At 39.9% G+C, this 18,440-nt stretch overlaps 4 protein-coding genes across 6 annotated transcripts; 1 reads left to right on the top strand and 3 right to left on the bottom strand.

The window, feature by feature from the left end:
- Nucleotides 1-175: 175 nt before the first annotated feature.
- LOC117571435 (venom serine carboxypeptidase-like) lies at nt 176-1,926 on the bottom strand. The gene has a single exon (XM_034253579.2). The coding sequence runs from the start codon at nt 1,762-1,764 to the stop codon at nt 328-330; it is 1,437 nt and encodes a 478-aa protein (XP_034109470.1). The 5' UTR covers nt 1,765-1,926; the 3' UTR covers nt 176-327.
- Nucleotides 1,927-2,166: 240 nt separating this feature from the next.
- LOC117568167 (peptidyl-alpha-hydroxyglycine alpha-amidating lyase 1) lies at nt 2,167-5,146 on the top strand. The gene is made up of 6 exons (XM_034248598.2): nt 2,167-2,474; nt 2,712-2,868; nt 2,932-3,172; nt 3,235-3,737; nt 3,796-4,224; nt 4,768-5,146. The coding sequence occupies exons 1-6, from the start codon at nt 2,355-2,357 to the stop codon at nt 4,935-4,937; spliced, it is 1,620 nt and encodes a 539-aa protein (XP_034104489.1). The 5' UTR covers nt 2,167-2,354; the 3' UTR covers nt 4,938-5,146.
- A 10-nt stretch (nt 5,147-5,156) lies between these two features.
- On the bottom strand, nt 5,157-6,831 carry LOC117568168 (prenylated Rab acceptor protein 1). The gene is made up of 3 exons (XM_034248600.2): nt 6,384-6,831; nt 5,725-5,931; nt 5,157-5,655 (listed from the first exon to the last, which is right to left on the bottom strand). Exons 1-3 carry the CDS (start codon nt 6,470-6,472, stop codon nt 5,364-5,366), a joined length of 588 nt encoding a protein of 195 aa, XP_034104491.1. The 5' UTR covers nt 6,473-6,831; the 3' UTR covers nt 5,157-5,363.
- Nucleotides 6,832-8,622: 1,791 nt separating this feature from the next.
- LOC117569916 (uncharacterized) lies at nt 8,623-17,930 on the bottom strand. 3 transcript variants are annotated; one of them, XM_034251261.2, is made up of 7 exons: nt 17,783-17,930; nt 13,670-13,945; nt 12,108-12,365; nt 9,972-10,989; nt 9,511-9,912; nt 9,002-9,272; nt 8,623-8,939 (listed from the first exon to the last, which is right to left on the bottom strand). In XM_034251261.2, the coding sequence occupies exons 1-7, from the start codon at nt 17,913-17,915 to the stop codon at nt 8,745-8,747; spliced, it is 2,553 nt and encodes an 850-aa protein (XP_034107152.2). In that variant the 5' UTR covers nt 17,916-17,930; the 3' UTR covers nt 8,623-8,744. The 3 variants fall into 3 exon arrangements, with proteins under 3 accessions (XP_034107152.2, XP_034107151.1, XP_051859629.1); XM_034251260.2 differs by lacking the exon at nt 17,783-17,930 and adding an exon at nt 16,406-16,701; XM_052003669.1 differs by lacking the exon at nt 12,108-12,365.
- Between the last annotated feature and the right edge of the window lie 510 nt (nt 17,931-18,440).

Raw genomic sequence — 18,440 nt, 5'->3', positions numbered from 1 at the left:
CGGGGTGTGTTGCGCATTGCAGTGTTGCGAAGTGCAGAATTCGCTGCTGTACATTAACAGTGTTAGCAGATAGTAACAGTGCCATTTTGAGTTAAAAAATAAAAAGGTTTTTGAAATTGAATATTTTATTACATTGTTTTTTTTTAAATAACTAAATTTTATAAGAAGTACAGTCAGAAAAAAATATATTCGAAACTAAGATTTATTATAAACAAAAATAATAATACCACTTCAAACCATCTGTTTGTTATTATCGTTTGGGGTATCTCCGCGTAAAAACGTTAAATAGTACAATTTACAAAATAATAAATTTCACACTGGGTGTTTTTAATGAGTGAGATGATACATCAGCTCGTACATCCATTTAGGTTGGTCATAGGGAACCATATGACCCGCATTTCGAACTAAAACTTCAATCAGATTACCCGCTTGCTTCACATAACCCGCCAATTCTCCATCAACCCGCCAGATTTTCCGTGGCGCAATCTTGTAGTAATCGGCGTCTGAAAACTTCAACAGTTTAAGATAGTTGCGTGTCAGGGGATACGCGATAATGACATCCAATTGTCCGCTGTACATGCAGATGGGATAATATTCCAATAGCTCCTCAATCCAAGATGCTACACTGTCCATAAAATCTTCCATCAGGTAATGCTTCACCTTATTCTCCTTATCCATGTTGTGAAAGGTGAGATTGCCCACATGAATCGCACGACGAGTTACACCAGATTGCAAAAAATTGCCCAACTTGGTGAAAGAGTTATCATCATGGGCCTGTAAATAATTGTAGAACCAATCAAAGCCCGTTAGGTTCTTGAATATTGAACCTTTGTCCAAATCTCCCAGGATCAAAGAGTCATATATCTTAAATGCACCGACCATATCCTTATTTCGAATGCATTCCTCTGCGGCTGCTTCGACTGCATGAAAACCCGCCCGGCCGTTGTCATCGATCAGTCCCAACTGATAAAGATAGTCTCCATATTTGAGCTGGTTCACCGGATCCGACAATCCATTGCCAATGGCCATGCCCCTCAAAGGAATGTGCATTCCCATGAAGCCGCGAGACTTCTGCGCTCTGTGGATGTGATAGGCTAAGGCCGGCACATATTTTCCAGCATAAGATTCGCCTGTGACCCAGAAGCCCGATGAGTTGCTCCAATCAAAGAGCTCATAGAGCTGCTTCAAGGCCTCATGCAAATCCCGACCCACATCGTCTTCATTACGTGCATAACCCTGCTCCTGGTCGGTGAAACTGAATCCTGTGCCAACGGGACTATCGATAAAGATCGTATTGTGAGTCTTGCTCCAGCTGTACTTGCGCTTTTGCAATTTGCCCTCGGAGTGCAATTTCAGTGGACCATTCTCCATGAACAAACCAATCATGGAGGATGCCCCGGGTCCGCCTTGCAGCCAGAGCACAACAGGAGCATTTTCCGGCTGCTGCTCAGCGGGAAAATACCAAAAGAACAGATTGGAATTGTAGGTACTGTTTACAGTCAAAAAACCCGCATAGCTTTTGACGTTGAGGAACTGTTTGCCCCTGACACGAACCATACTTTGAATATCCTCCTTGGACAAAGAATGGTTTCTCATCAGTGGTGTTACGAAAAGAGCTTCGCCAGGATCAATGCCATCGTCGTAATAGCTAAAGGGCGGATACGGATGCATTAGGCTACTGCGATAAGTCGTCTCTATTGAGTAAGCAGCTGCACATACGACAGCCGCTATAATTGCAAATATTTCGCATTCGTAATTCCTCATTTTGTAACGACAGTTTTATCTTTAACCCTGTTGCGGTTAGTGTATGTCGTAAAATACGAATATTTTAAGGAACACTTTAGTCACTATAATTATAAAAGCACTTTAATTTTGGTATTTGTTCTATTGTTACTAGTTTGACTGTCAAGCTACGAATAACTATAACATCAATCATAGCTCCAATTTATACAAATGCGCATCATTCTATTTTTCAATTTAAGCGTTTGCCAATCGATTCCCTGTCCGCAAATTTCGATTAGTTTTGAATGTTATAGACTATTTCCACTGCAATGTCGAATGTTACGTTCGTCCCATGTAAAAACCCATAAGAAAAAAAAGTCAGTTCGAAAAGTAAAAAAAACTGAGTGCACTGCTTATACGAGTGCGGCATTTCTACTGTTTCAGGTCTGGTCACACTAACAGCTGGCTCAGCATTCAACCAGTAAAAATGGCTGCTGCAACATCGTAATTGTTTATTTGTTAAAAAATAGAAAATACCCAAGTGTAGTGTATATAGCAGTCTAACTGAAGCTGTAAAAGAGTGCGCCCGCTACGAATCATTCCAGCAACACGTAACATTCCAGACGTCCAACATGTCGCGCTCGCACAACAATGAGATCAACAACAGCACTCGCAGTATTTACATTTGCTATGTGATTTGCATCCTTTGGAGTTACTGCTGCAATCTAGTTGCATCTGTTTCCGTAACCGAGGTAAATTCTTAGCAAATAGAAAAATCAAGAGCGAGTGAAACATATGTTTTCCGCCTTAAATGGGTACACAGATGTTTTGTATATTGATTTTGTATTATGACGTCACAAACCGTATGCAAACAAAAGTGTACAATGAGTGTGTATGTGTGAGTGTGTGTGTATTTATACTTGCTCCCGTGGCATATTTTTAAAAATATGCGTCAATAAATATATGCTGATTAACGTATCGTATTGTAGAATCAAAGTGCGCAACGTTATCTGCCTAATGTTGCCTTGGGCGATGAACAGCTCAAGCAGATGATCAAAGGCGTCGGAGCAGCGGATGCCAATTGGCGACAACGCGCCAAACCAGAAGTAACCGATGTGAAGACTGAGTTGGCCAAATTGAATACCAGTAAGTAACCGCAGGGCATTTCCAGTCTCCAACCTTTCTCATTTCACCTAACTTGGCTTTTAGCCTATGTGTATCAGAATGATTGGCCAGCGAATGATGTGAAACTGGGAGCAGTGACCGCAGTCAGCTTGGATGGAGCTGGCCATGTTGTCATCTTTCATCGCGTCGATCGCATCTGGAATTCCATAACATTTAACAACTCGCATGTGTATCAAGAACGTAACAAGGGACCCATTAAACAGAACACCGTGTTGGGTCTTGAGCCCGAGACCGGCAAAGTGCTCTACGAATGGGGTAAAAATTTGTAAGTAATAATACTATAATAATTAAGCTTGAATCGGTCTAATTTTCTATACATCGACACAGCTTTTACATGCCACATGGTCTGACCATTGATCCAGAGGAGAATGTCTGGGTCACCGATGTTGCCTTGCACCAGGTCTTCAAATTTCCGCCACGCGGCGTTGGTGGCCAACCTCTTCTTAGTTTGGGCACCGCCTTCCAGCCGGGTGCGGGTAAAAGGAAGTTCTGTAAGCCAACTGCCGTTGCTGTGCTCAACAATGGTGACTTCTTTGTGGCCGATGGCTATTGCAATTCACGCATTGTGAAATACTCGAAGGAGGGCGAACAAATCTTGGTCTGGGGACAAAATTCCTTCAGTGGCTACTCGTATGACGTTTCACCTGTCAATTTCTTTGCCATTCCGCATGCTTTAACTCTGGTGCCCGAGCTGGAGCTGCTGTGTGCCGCTGATCGTGAAAATGGACGAGTGCAGTGCTTTTACTCAAACAATGGCAGCTTCCATTCGCAATACCACAATCCACTGATTGGCGATCGTCTGTTCAGCATGGCCTATACACCATCAGCTGGTAAGTTGCAAATTACTTGTTTTTATATGAAATACATAAACCTTGCCCGTTTAAACAGGTGGTCAGTTAGTGATTGTGAATGGACCCACCGGCGAGTTGGGAATTTCACCTCAGCACTACAACGAAGTGCATGGCTTTGTCATGAGCATGCGCACCAGTAAACTCATCTCCAAATTCGGACCCAATAACTTGGAATTTCAGAATCCACACGACGTTGCGGTCACAGCCGATGGCAATGCAATCTACGTAGCTGAATTGAATCCGATGCGCATACACAAATTTGTGCACAAATCGCTGGCCAAGCCGATGTCGCTCTCGGTGCAGAAGATGAACAGCGGTGAGAGTGAGACGTCAGTAATGACGACGTCCACGTCCTCAACGCGACATCATCCCAGTGGCAAGGCCATATTGGTGGCATCCCTGATGCTGCTGTTTGCTGGCTCCACATTTGTGCTGGCGCTGATTATGGCACGTCGACGCAAACGAGGTAATCAAGCGACGACCAGCGCAATGCCACCTAGTGATTTGGTTTATCGCAAGCTGGCTGCGTCCAATCAAAGTCTGTGCTAACTCTCTAACAACTCGAATCATTTCTCCAGTTCTCATATGTATTAGTTGTCTATACTGTGCTTATAAAACTTACTACATTTAAGTTGCGTGTTCGTGATTAGTTTCAACATTACCTTTTGTTGTGAGTTCTTTTGAACAGTATTGCATTCCTCTGGCATCTACATAATCTCATTGTTATGTGCATTATGACTTTATACTATATACATAAACATATATATTTTATACAAAATACACATACACAAATCTATACAAAAACTAATGAATAATTATTCTCGTTAAGTGTGTTTATTGTTTTTTTTATTTCCATTTCAAAAATTGCAGCGAATGAATGAACGTATTTTTAATCGCATGTACATAATGACTGCATGTACATAAACAAAATGTATTATTCTTTGTGTAATCCCATATTTTTCCTAATCCTAAAAAAAATAATTATGTCCTTTGCTGCGGATCTCAACAGGTTGCCTACCATTTGGCACACATAGTCGCCGGCATGCTTGGGAGAAGAGCGAGGGCTTTAAACTTGGTGGCCTGCTGGATCGCAATGGCTTCGAGAAGCTCGATCAGAATGCCAGCGATGAGGAGCAGGAGCAACAGGAGACGACAACGCTCTCGCAGCAGTACGCCTAGAGAGCGGCAGCCTGACGTACACCAGGACCAAGAGACTTATCTATTTTATAAACATTCCTAGTTCTTAGTAGTTCTAAAATACCTCACAGTGAATTTATAGCTATGTTTTTAAATATGTGTTTTCTATGCTTTTACGATTGTGACTGTGTATTATACTTTTTCTGACCATTCCACAAAGATCCAACCTTTGCCAAATTGACAATTTAAGTACACAATATATATGCAGACATATGGATTTATGTGTAATCATTTTGTAGTGCTGATTGAAGAAATCGTTTTGTCGTCGGTGGTCGTTATTGATAAAACTTAACTACATTTCGGTTCGATTTCGATATAAATATATATACTATATACTATATAGATAGATATATTGCAACTTATCGTCTAATAAGGCCCCCTCTGTGGCAGATATTCCAATGGATGCAATTAAACGACCTGCGACATGAATCCTTCGTTCTCTTCCGTTACAATTGCATCAATGTTATAGAATATAGCATGCATAAAGATGACAAAGCAGGAAGCACCTAGTGTCCAGAATAATACGGCGCCAGCTCCGACCAGGAACAGCAGAGGTGCCGCACACAAATTGATACCGACAATTTGTTGCTTCGGCGATATCGTGTGTCCAAGAAGCGTTACGTTCGAGTTCTTTGTACGAATCCTATGACAACCATAAGCAACGCCCGCCACGACAAACAATGTAAGCGGCGACGTAATCCTAACAAAATGCATTTGTTTAAACAGTTGTTATACAGATCGCATAACTAATAGATCGATGTGTACTTACAGACAGTATATCATTAGCACAATGAATACAAATATGTAATTGCTTTGGAAATAAGATAGATTCCGCATAATACGATTGTTTAGACGTTGCATGCTGACAGCTGTCTTAAAATTTCCAATGTTGAAGAACACTGTCCATGGACGCAACGACCGTCGTACTGTGTGTATCAATTCCAAAGGAGAGGGTAAATTTTGAAGTGAGGGTATGCTGGAAATAGGAAAAACATTAGAACAATTATGATGATAAAGCTACAGTCGAATGTACTATATCCTGATAACCACTTTCATACAATTTATAAAACAGTCTCAGATGAACGAATTAAGTAACGACAATCGTAATTAAGATTGATAAGCTACGGTAGCTATGATACGCCTTAATTATTTTTGGATAATGAACTTTAATAAACTGTGGCCCATAAACGATATTTACAAATATGTACTTAATCAAGAACAATTTAGATGAGGGTATTGTGCATTTCCTAATTTAAACATTAAGCAAGGGGTGATATCAAGCAAGGTCAAATTCTAAATAAGAATAATTTGTGTAGCACTCTCAGAAGATTGTTCCTTATACACATAGTTAGGACGGATATACTATCTTAGAATACTACTTCGCCCCCAAGGCTATAGGATATATTGTGTTGTTTGTGTAATACGCACTTCTGTAGATCCCATTTTGTTGTCTGGCCACCAGCTGCCCGAGGCGGCACCTCCATCTCTCCACTGACATCAATGCTTGTTTCCGTCATGTCTTCGCTGCCTTTTGTCGTCCAAATTGATGACGCGTCGTTAACACTTTTTATGGTTTACTGCGTCGACCTCTTGTTCTTGCTCGTGGTCTTTAGCTGCACAAGTTGTCGGTATTCTGCTCCGGTTCCGATTGATAAATTAGCTTTTATCGGTAGCGGATGCTGCACAAAAAAATGGGATCTGACGTGTTCCAAATTTGTGTTGACGGTTCACAATTTGAATTACATTGGCTTCCACGCCATACGAGAAGTCAGGCGAGTGCAATGCTGTTATTGTTTAACACATACTATTAATTTTTTGTACACAAATTTTACCCAAATCTGATATTATTGTTTCAAACACACAAACAAAAAGCAAACAACTTACTCTGATGTGGCAGTAGTGCTAGCTCGACAACTCTAACAACGACAACCACAGCAATGAGAGCCCTGTTGAAAACAGCTGAGAGTCACCTGCCATTGTTCAACACTGTTCAGAAGCAGAGCGCCTAAATTATACTCGTTTTGAAAAGGTATCGAACCTTCAAACTGTTGCAATTGAAGGAAAAAGTACTCACTTTTGTTTTTTATCGAGGTCTCTCGGTTTACACTTTTAAATAGAATGTGACTCCATTTTTTTTGGTAGCCATTATATATTTGTAGCAAGTTTAAAACGTAGTGGATGAGACCTCGCTTATATATTTTACATTTATAACTGTATAGCAATACATATAAGTATATATATATATATTTCTCATATAAGATTTGTTTTCTTTAAATTCTTGTTCGAACCGTGGCATTACATACATACATTATTAATATATGATGTAAATACATTTATAATAATATTTTGATTCATTACAATGCAGAGTTTATTCCATTTTCCTTGTTACGGTACTATTTGCATTTTTAGTTTGCTTTCTCCTTATGTATATTATATAATCACATCTATAGATTTTATTTAGAGAATATTTGTCTTAGTTATTTGCATTTATTGTTTTTACACTGAAACACATTTAAGTATATGTTTTTTCGTAGACCAGCTCTGACACAAATATATAATTATCATGAATATTCTTTCGGTTTTTTCTTTAATGACATTAATAAATAACCATCGTAAACTCGACTCCAAAACAACAAAAATTATACAACATTCTCGTTGTTATGTGTGTACAGCAAAATTGTTTAAGTTATTATTCGAAAATCTCCGCTTTTGGTTTAATGCATTCGATACGTATGTTTGAGGCCTGATGTTCTTTTCTATATATTGTTATATTTTTTGAATGGGGCTCTTTCCGAAACTTCAATATAATATACATGCGTACATATATTTTTAAACGTTTATATAGGGCAACATACGTATGAAGCTGATTCTAATACTTTTACACCTTTCTTTAGTTCATTTATGTGTGTTCTATTATTTGCATAGTGCCAATTGCGTCTCAACAATTGTTTAAACTATATCAAAAAATTTTGTTTGATTTTCACTTGATATTGTTTATTTTTATCTATTTATTTTTTCATTTTCATTTTTCTTTGTTGTTGTGTTTTGTCTTAGTCTCTGAAGCATTATTTCGGTCATATTTAATATTAAAAGCTGCCAATGAGCATTATTTTGGGGATCATTTTGTTAATAATAAATCGCATTTTGTTGGAACGCTTACACATAATAACATACTGTTTATACATTTACGAATATGATTTTTGATTTTTTTTGTTATTTTTCTTCTTTTAAATATTTGTCGATTATAAGTTTTGTTTGTTGTATATTGTTTAAGAATACATACATATATTGATTTATTAAATGTGCGTTCCATAAATTAATAAACACAGCGGATGTGACTTTATCTGGTGCCTACTGCTTGGCGAAAACAAAATATAACTATGGAGTATACATGAAATGTACAAATACGATATTGGATATGGTATATATTACTATATGTATGTATGTATGTGGTATCTTCTTTGGGTTTGGTTGGCTTCAAATTCTATTCAGTTTTCGTGATGTAGGTCTCTTTAGGTAAACTCTATAGTTGGAACTGTTGACTTCTTTGGCAACAGCAAAATGTATCCAAATCTTTAACTGCATTATTATTTACTTATTTCTTGTATTATTTATTCATGTATATATGTATTTTGAATCAAATATTTGATTTGCTAGTTCAGCAACGTTTCTTTGTTTTTTTTTTTTGTATTCCTTTTTTATCATTTATCATTTTTTTTAGTAGATTTTTGTTGTTGCGTTCTTTTTAAACGCACACAAAAGGACGTTAAGAAAGGGATCGTGGGTCATTTAGAGACCAATCTCACGCATGGCTCGGTACAAGCAAGGATTCTTCAAACATTCACGTGGACCCAGCTGACGTCCGGGAGTCCCACGCAGGATCATCAGCACGGAGCGAGCTGCAGCCTGGCATTCGTTGCTGCTGCCACAGATGGAGTCCGCCTCGGCCAAATACTGATAATCGCAGGCCACTTGCGATGTGCCCTGCGGATCAGAAAGATTGACAGGATTAGCTAGTTTATTTCGATGCACTTTGGATAACTTACGCAGAGATAGCAAATCTGATGGACGCCGCAGAGTGGAAGAAGCTCTTGGTTCAAATCTCCGGAAATGAGATCAACGCTGCGGCAACGCTCCGCCATGGACTCGATAACGGGACATTGATTGGAGCCAATGATGTAGTTCTTGTTGCCCAAGTAGGCATCGTTGAGGGCCTCGTAGGGAGCACCATTCAAGCTCATGGCCTCCTCCATGGCATTGGGCGGATCTGGATAACGCATGTAACCGCTGCGCTTCTTCTTCGACTGTTGTAGGTCTCTGTTTATAAAGTATTTATTTATTAGAAAGTGTAATTATTTATTTATTCAACTTTACATAAATTTTGTGTAAATAAATACAAAATATAGAAATATACAAACTATGCACATTTAGGAAACTTTATTTTCTAATTATTAAAATAAAAATAAAAATATTCGAAATAATATTCAATTCTAAAATATTATTTTTGGCTTAAAAAATACAATAAATATTCTACTACAATAAATATTCTACTTACTCTGCCAGTTCATCAGCCTGCTCCTTCTTTACGCTGTAGCGCTTCGATGGCCAGCGCTCATCTAATGTGTTCTCGTCCGAATCGGATTCAATGACATTGCGCAACAGATGATTCTCAGCATCCACGGACTGACGCAGCTTATCCAGTGCCCGACGCATCTTTTCCAGACTATAAGCGGTCGCTAGGCGTGCCAACACATGCTCCTTGAGCTTTCGAATCTCCTCCTGGTTGTTGATGCCCTCGTGTGCACCCGTATACTTGATGGTCTCATCAATGATGAAGTCCTCGATGGACTGCAACTTCTTGTCCATGCTCTCCAGCTTCTCGGGATCAAGTTCGCGCTTCTTCTTCTTCTGGGCATCCTCTTCGACTTCCTCTTTGCTGTCCTTCCTTATTTCGGCTCTACAAATAACAAAGAGAATTTAATAAATGAATTTCATGATTTGTTGGATTGCACTTACTCTGACAGCTGCTCAGATTTCTTCTTGCGATCGAGTCCAAAGTATTGCGACCAATCGATGGATTTTTTGGCACGCAGCATCAAGTGACCCACAGTTGGACTATGAACATGTTTGGCATTGGCAGCACGCTTCTTCTTGCGTCGTCGCTCGCCAGCATCGCCTTCACCTTCGCCCTCGGCTTCGTCATCCTCATCGAACTCATCGTGATCATCCTCATCGGAACTTTCTTCTCCCTCGCCCTCACCATCGTGTTCATCGTGGTCGCCGTACTCCTCATCCGAGTGATGCTCGCTGCGCTTTCGATGGTGTCCCGTGTGTCCACCATGCATGACCATCTCGGGAGTGCCAACTGCCTTGGCTGGCGCTGCTGTTGGTGTCTCCTTTGGAGCCGCATTCGTGACGTTCACTCGCTGAAAGTTGATCTCTAGACGCATATCACCCAAAGCTGTGGCGGTGGCTGCTGTCTCCGGTTGATGAGTTGTGGACGCGGCTTTGGTTTGCTCCTCGGTCGAACGTTTCTTCTTCTCCTCCGACTGCTGTTCGCCGGCGGGCTTGCCAAAGAGTTCGCTTAGCTCCTGGGCCACACGCTCATCGGTCTTGGCCAACGGGGACTCGGCAACCGCGCGCTTGGCCACGGGGAATCGCTTCTTCTTGTCGCCATTATAGGGCAACCAGGGCAGCACTGGATACGAGCGTTTCTTCTGCATCAACAGATAGTATGGAGGCATGCGCATGCGTTTCTTCTGCTCGAAGAGCTGTTGCTGTTGCTCGTGTTCATCCTGATCGCCATTGCCAAGCAGTTCGTTCTCCTGTTGCTGATACTTCTCCCAGAGCTGCCTCAAAGCGGCCTTGTAACGATCCTGACGCTCATGCTCGCCGGCCTCCTCAATCTCCCTCAAGAACTGCTCGGTCAACTCACTGTGACTGGCTGCATCTCCAGCGGCGGCGGCGGCATTGTTGTTCAGGTTCTCACGTTCACGGAAGACGGACGAAGCGGCGGCAACTGGTGCGGCGGCGTCTGCAACATGGCAAGCAAAAGTGTGTCTTGACTTTGACCTTCAGCCTAAGCTTAGCTAAAGAGTAAGTTGAACTGGCAACGGGTCGAGCTGACAGGCAGCCAAGTGAACCTCGTGCCTCGACTATAAATCTATGTTGTATAATTAATTGGGATTGTGTGTGTGCGAGTAGGTGTATGTGTGTGTACTTGGGTGTGCTTGTGAGTGTGCGTGGGAGTTGTAAGTGTTTATGGGCACGCATCAAGTTGTTGGTGTCCTTTCAAGCAGAGCCGCAGAGCTATTAAATCAAATGACAGGAAGGCAGTCAGGATGTGTGTCTTTGCCTTAGCTTCCAGCTCGTTGCATTTATCATTGACTAAAAACGTATAGAGCCTACATTGAGAGAAAAGCTTGCGAACTAAATTCAAAGCGAGGAAAATTCACTAATGAAATGGCTACCATTTAAAAGTGCAACTAATTTAAAGATAAATTATTATAAAATAATAAATTGTCTTAAGAAATTATGCTTAGGCGTGGAAAAAAGTCTAAAGATGAATTACAACATATATTTTCAATTCTATTTAAAATTAAGTATAGTTCTAAACATATAATCTAGTTTCCAATGTACAAATAAATAATTAATAAAAATACTAAAGTAAAAATCCAGATATTTTTATTTTGTGAAATCTATTATCAAGCTACCCGCCTCCAATAAACTTTAACTTAAATGTACCGAATTAATATACAAACAAATGAAATATACAAAAACGCATATTTAGTATATTGAGATAATAAATACTGTCAATAAAATTTTAACTGTATGTCTCATAGTCTATCCAAGATTGATGAAATCTATTTTCTCAGTATTGGTTATTTTTCGATTTTTTGATTTTTCTCTTTGTGTACGCACACACACAAGCATACACATAATACATTCACTCACACATAGACACGCACAGAAGTTAATCTGAGCTAAGTGGTTTTAGTTCTCACAAGTGAAAAGCATTGTTATCCCAATCCATTCGAGGCACTCACTCAAGTGGACACGCATCTAATCCGACTCTCTTATGCCTAAGGTGTCCATTTGTATGTGTGTGAGTGTGTGTGTGTATTTATGTATATGTATAGGGGGGTTACTTACCGTACTGCTCGTCACGTTCCCTAAAGGGCGACGAGGAGCGCTTGCGTTTCTCGTCCACAAAGAGATTTGAATTAGGATTGGGATTCGTTTGCTGGTCGCGCTCATCATCGAACTCATAACCGGCAAATGGCGAGCCCAGACCCATGTCATAGTTCTTAGCATTATCATTATCGCGCTCTAAGTACTTGGCAATTGCCTTATTTATTCTATGGCGATTCCGATTCTTATACTTGTTGCCAGTGCCAAATAAATCGCTTTCTGTGCAGCATTTCATAAGGACAAAGCCGAAGTGGAAAAATAAAAAAAAAGAATCATAATACAAATGAAAATGTGAATAGGCGAGAGCTGAATTGGCAGTGCATTTGGGGTTAATATGGGGCAAGGGGGCAAGGCATTATATATATAGGTGTATGTGGCAAAGTTCTATTTTATTTTTGGGTTATATGTTAGCAAGCCGATGGGTCACGTGCGCCTCTCTTACATGCGGGCACAGCTGATGTTGATGCTGTCACTCCAACCATCTCCCTCTCTGCCTTTCACACTCGAACTCAAGTTACGAACTGTATTTCCCGTTCTTCACAGGTCTCAGTTTCCTTTGCCTGCAGCTGACAGCTCCCAGTTACCAGCTCTCAAGCTCTCTCTACTCTCCCATCCTGAACTGACCTGACCTGACATGCCATCTCAGATTTGCTGCTGATTACGCGATTCGCTTAAGTTGGGCAATATCAGCTGATTCTGGCTGAGAGTTTTACGCTTCAACTTAAGCTGATTGGCCCTATTGCTTGCTTTTAAGAGTGCCTATGAAATGTGTCGTTTTTTATCAGGGGAATTTCCTGAACTACTTAACTATTCAGTATGAATAATACAAAAAAGCATTGAAGACGATAAGATTAGTAAATCGTAAAATATATATTATAAGTTCATTCATAACTGCTTATCGTACTGTTAAAAAGAAATAAATATTACATAAATATCTAAAAGAAATTAGCGAAGAAAAAAACTCTCAAATTCCTAAATTACTTATCGCTTCACATCTAAAACAGATTAATCGATGCGAAATGGAATTAGTAGTTAAAAAAAACTAATGAATTTAGGGCTTTAGTTACTAAGCTTCATTAGAAATATATTACACACATTTTTGTTATTCTTTTAATGTTACATTTATCACTATGAAATGCCAAATTAATTGCAGCTAAAAATATATAATATGTTGCAAATGTTCAACTAGGTGCAGTTCATGATGAATGAATTCATAAGCTTTCATTTAGGAGTGTAGTCAACTATGGCTTTAGGATGTGCTGAGGGTCTAATTCATTAATTCCTAATGCATGTATTCGCAGTTTTTATGAAGGAGTGTCGTCAACAATACTCCAAGCTGTGCCAAGGGTGATGTAATTAATTTACAATAATTATACAAAATTGTGTTGCTACTTAAGTGCAGGCCCTAGAGCGCTTTATAAATTAACAAACTCTTTTTTCACTTGGCTTTCGGTAAGCTGTGTCTATCGCCTGCAGCGTCGTAATGCTTTTGTTTTGGGTGTTGCATAAAATCAAAGACTCACCTTCGTCCCAATCGTCCAGAGGATCCGCGCCATAATGACTGGAGGGTGGCGGAGCGTTCAGAGGATACTTGGCAGCCTCACGGCGATGCAGCTCATCGACTGCCGCCTGGAGAGAGTAGGCGGCATGCTGCGGCGTTGCATGGACTGAGGCAATGAGACCCAGCCCCAGATAGGCAACAGCAGCCACGACAACAGCCAATTGAACAGACATCGTTACTCCTGATGCTGACGCTGCTGTTGTTGTTCTGTTGCTGGTCGTCGGCAACTTTAATACGGCTGCAGGGCCATTAAAAAGTAAAAGGATAAAGTATCAAGGATAAACGCATTAAATACATTTTATGCTTGGCACGTTTCAGGTGCTCAAAAAGATGAAAAAAAAAGGAATTCTCGTAATGCCCGTGCATAACCCCCAGGTAAAACTTTTAATTACATTTACACTTTAAAGCGTTTGCTGACTTGTGCTGCTGTTTCTGCTGTCGTGATATCAAGTGTCATTGCCACCTACCTATAAGTAGTTCATTACGTGGCCTCTGCTGACATGCCATATAACATTTCCAATTATGCGAATTTTCGTGAGCATAACTATGCAAATAGGGATGGGGGAGAGATGAAGCATTTGGCATTTGGGTGAAAGGTATTTCAATTATTTTCTCATCTCTGGACCTCTAATGAACTGCTGACGCAAAGCAGCCGCAAAAATAAATCAATAAAATTCCAATGTGTGTGCATATTTGAGCCACGAGTTTTGCCAACATTCCTCAACGTTCCATTCGGTTCCCATTTCTCTCGTTTGACAATTATATTTCATGCTGCAGAAAAGCTTCTGGCATTGGCTTTTCTCTGACTCCACACGCTGCGTATACGTTATATCACGTATACACCCGCAGTGACATCTTATGCCTGTTGCTCTGCGGTCGCTCTATCATATGGTTAAAGGAAAAGGTATACACACCCATTTTGCGCACAGTTGGCTCATAGTTTTCAATAAAGTCAACCCAACCACCCCACCCTTCATCCTGTTAGCCGCACTCGACTCGCATTGCCATGGAATTTATGATACCGAGTCGACGTCTACGCTGACTTTAAGCGCCATTAAATGTCAAGGCAGCTGCTTTTGCTTTGCGTTACAGCGACCGACTTTCTGCGCTTCCCCCTTTTATTTATTTTCCTTTACTGCTATGTTGTTTTTATTATTTAGTTTTTGTGCTTTTGTTATTGCATTTATAATATTATTACTGCTGCTTGACTGCCTCTTGTCTTGTCTTGTCTAAGCTTAACGAGACTCTACTACGCCTCAGTCTGGATTAAACTTCAACGTGCAGACATGGCAAAAAAAATACACAATTCTGTTTGAACATCTTTGCGTAATCTTGATCTCAGACTAAATTGACGGCAGTCTTTCAGTTTAGCATAAATGAAAAGTGTTTTCTTTGAAGCGCAACAGTTTGAAGAAAACTTTTATCATCTAATTATAATTTGATTGTCAATGTGCTAATTGATTAACCTTGAAAGTTACGACACATTACATACATCTTTTTAATTCAATTATCTTTAATGAATTAATAAACTTTTTGCTTGTCTGCAGTACAAGATTTATATTTCATTGTTGTGTTGTAAATTTAATGCTAGAGATGTTTAAATGTCAAGCTTAGTTCTGCACAATTCTAAATATATCTGTCATATCTATTTTTGTCGCACCATAGTATTTGAAGAAATTAATATGCTGCCAAAATCTGCTAGATTTCAAAAGTAATCAAAGAAGATACTTTACATACATGTCTTTAATCTTACTCAGAAGGTCTTCAATATCGCGCAGGCAACAATGCGAATGCGTAATATTTTACTGCTTCACAAGCTGAGACTCTGTATAATGGCATTATGATTGCTTTCAAGCAGCAGTTGGTAGTCATCTATATATACTATATTAATTTCTTAGATCTGCAAAAGAACAAAGGAGTTTCGAGGGACAGCAAATAGGAGCAAAAAAAAACTGTTGCCTACTTTAGTGCTGACCATTTTAATAGGCTGCGCATGCAGGGACCGACATCAGATGCTGGCGCTAAGTGAAAGCCATATTATACATACAGGATGTGACACTAACAACTGCGACAGTATATGGCAGGAGCAGAAGCAGGAGATGCAAATTGGCTCGTGCAGCGAGCCAACATAATTACATTTTGTCAGCGAGCTCCAGCGAATATTCTGCGAGCTGCGAACTGCGAACTGCGAGTTGCCAGTTGCGAGTGTTGATTTCGGGGCAAGGCAATCAAATTGAGACAAATTCAATTGGGAGAGCGCACAGATTGAGCGGAATATGTCTCATAATGTATGTATGTGTATCGTAAATATGTATGTATGTGTGTTTGTGTATGCATATAGTATTAAGGTCTTTTGCGACGTGCCTAATTAAATGCTTTAACATGGCCCAGGACTTGCCTAGGGGGCTACTAAGTGAAAGCGGTTCTTCATTTATTTTAAATTGCTTGCAAAAGTGTGCGGAACCTTTTTCCATGTCACTTTTTTTTTGCTGCTGCTGTCGTTGTTGTTGTGTGTGCTTGTTATCCAACAGTTTGTTTGAGCTCGAAGCTCGGACATTATTTATTCAGTAGACGCCTGTAACAGTCGCTCAACTGACAAAAGCGGGTCTTACGCTCGTAATAAAGCCTATTATGGGACCTGCATTGAGGGATTGAAACAAGTTCGTTTTGACTTATTGACACAACGCCCCACGCTTACCAACAAACAAATCAATGGACGTCCGCACAGAAAATTTTGCACTTTTCTTACGCAGTTTTTTCGTTTCACGTTTCGCTCGATTATTTGCTTATTTGTTTATTGTTATTATTTTTGTTTTTATGCACTACACAAAAATGTATAGAGTGTTTTCTTTAGTTGCCTTTTTTGTGTGTAAATACAAATGGTAGACACTTTTCACAACATGGCGTCACACTCCTACGCCTTCTTCTGCTGCTCTGCTCCAAGAACTCGGCACAAGGACTCGGCACTTTGCACCAGCCACAGTCAAGACGGAACCAAGAGTGACATCAAAATCGCGAGGCTTCTTCAATTTATACACAACAGGACGACCATTCAAGCCGAAGCAAGCACGAATAAAGCCAGAGAGAGAGAGAGAGAGTGAGAGAACGAACGCGTGCGAGAGTGAGAGAGGGAAAGAATGAGGGGTAATGGGTGCGAGAGCGAGAGAGAAAGAACGCGAGTAGAAGCCAGAGCGTGCTTTGTGTGTGGGCGAAGCTTGTTGCTGCTGTTGTCCGCCCCCCAAAATAAAAAGCTTTCATTTGACTTGACTTTCGTTTCATTCGTATCGTTTTGAATGCAACTGAATGGATTCATTAAGTATTCATAACCGACTCTGTGAATGCCATTTACTTAGCATGCCCCAACGACTTGACTTAATTGGAGCTAGGAGAGCTAGCACACACACTCATGCATTGCGCTTAGTTCTAAATGAATTGAGGATATGACTCCCATGTTGACACATTTTGTTACCAATTATAATACCCTATCAACTTCAAGTGCTGGGTATAACTAATGAAGTAAAAGAAACAGGCTATACGTGCAAACAGTCGAAGATATTCTGAGAATAATCACAAGATAAGGAATACAAGTATTTAAATGTAGCTAGATATTTGATGCCAAAGTTTATTTTACTTATTTACATACTACTAAGTTGATACTTGATTATATATTCTACTCTACTTGCTTGTATCTAAACAATCTTACATTTCAATAGCTTTAGCTATTACGGTGTTGGCATCATTAAAGTATATTAAATATACATTCTACTACTACTGTATCCTGTATACTAAGTTTTTTATAATATTTTTTATACTACTACCCCATCTTTCATACTAAGTACTCTAGGAATTCAGAGAGATTTTTAACAATCTCAATAGAAGTTTGATAAGAAAAAACTAAAACTAAAATATTTTAAATTAAACTTTCGAAAACTTGTGAATACGAAGTAGATTTCAATTATTAAAGTGAAACAATTTTGATTTAAAAACTTTCAGTAGTTTATTTTTTTAAATTTATACATATACATATACCTTTTTAAATATTGGTTTAAATTTGCATACTGATTTCTGCACTCACCGTAATTCCCATATTTGCACAATTTCAATATTTGCACAATGTTGCACCTGGTGTGCCAAAAGAAAATCACAACTGAAATCAAAATTTGTGTGTTGCAAACGGGAAAAGCTCGAAACTGCAGCTTTGAATGCATTGAAATTTCAACGCCAGAACACTGCGCATGGGCAGAGAAGGACGACGACGTGGACGACAACGACGACGATGAGCAGGTGGAACATTTGGAGGTGTATATTCTTGTCTTTGCGTATATGTACAGAGGGTAGGCCTGGCAACAGAACAATCTGTTTGCGTTTGTTGTTGCTCCTCCAGCCGTGGGCGATTTTAGAGGGCTCATCATCCATTCCCCGGCCACCCCAAATAATGCTGTTGCCGAACTGTTGCTTCTCGTTATAACGAAAACACACCACCACATCGCATAGCACCACCTGTTACACGCGAATTGATAATTCATTCGGCAATTACTTCCCATATCCGCCATCCGAAAACCCCCCTTCAATCCCCTCTTTCTCTCCGTCCCCCTAGCTCCAGGTTCAGCATTCTCTCGTGTGTGTGCTTTAAGCATTTGGCATTACGTTCAATTGCATCTATTTTGAGCATCGAGCTCAGTGTCCCAGGGACTGGAGCTGAAGCTAAAGTCAAAGCTGATGCTGGAATGCAG

The sequence above is a fragment of the Drosophila albomicans genome, chromosome 3 (genome assembly GCF_009650485.2).
Source record: "Drosophila albomicans strain 15112-1751.03 chromosome 3, ASM965048v2, whole genome shotgun sequence".
NCBI classification, from domain to species: domain Eukaryota; kingdom Metazoa; phylum Arthropoda; class Insecta; order Diptera; family Drosophilidae; genus Drosophila; species Drosophila albomicans.
Note: the sequence above shows the minus strand (reverse complement) of the source record. Positions and strands in the feature narration are given on the sequence as shown.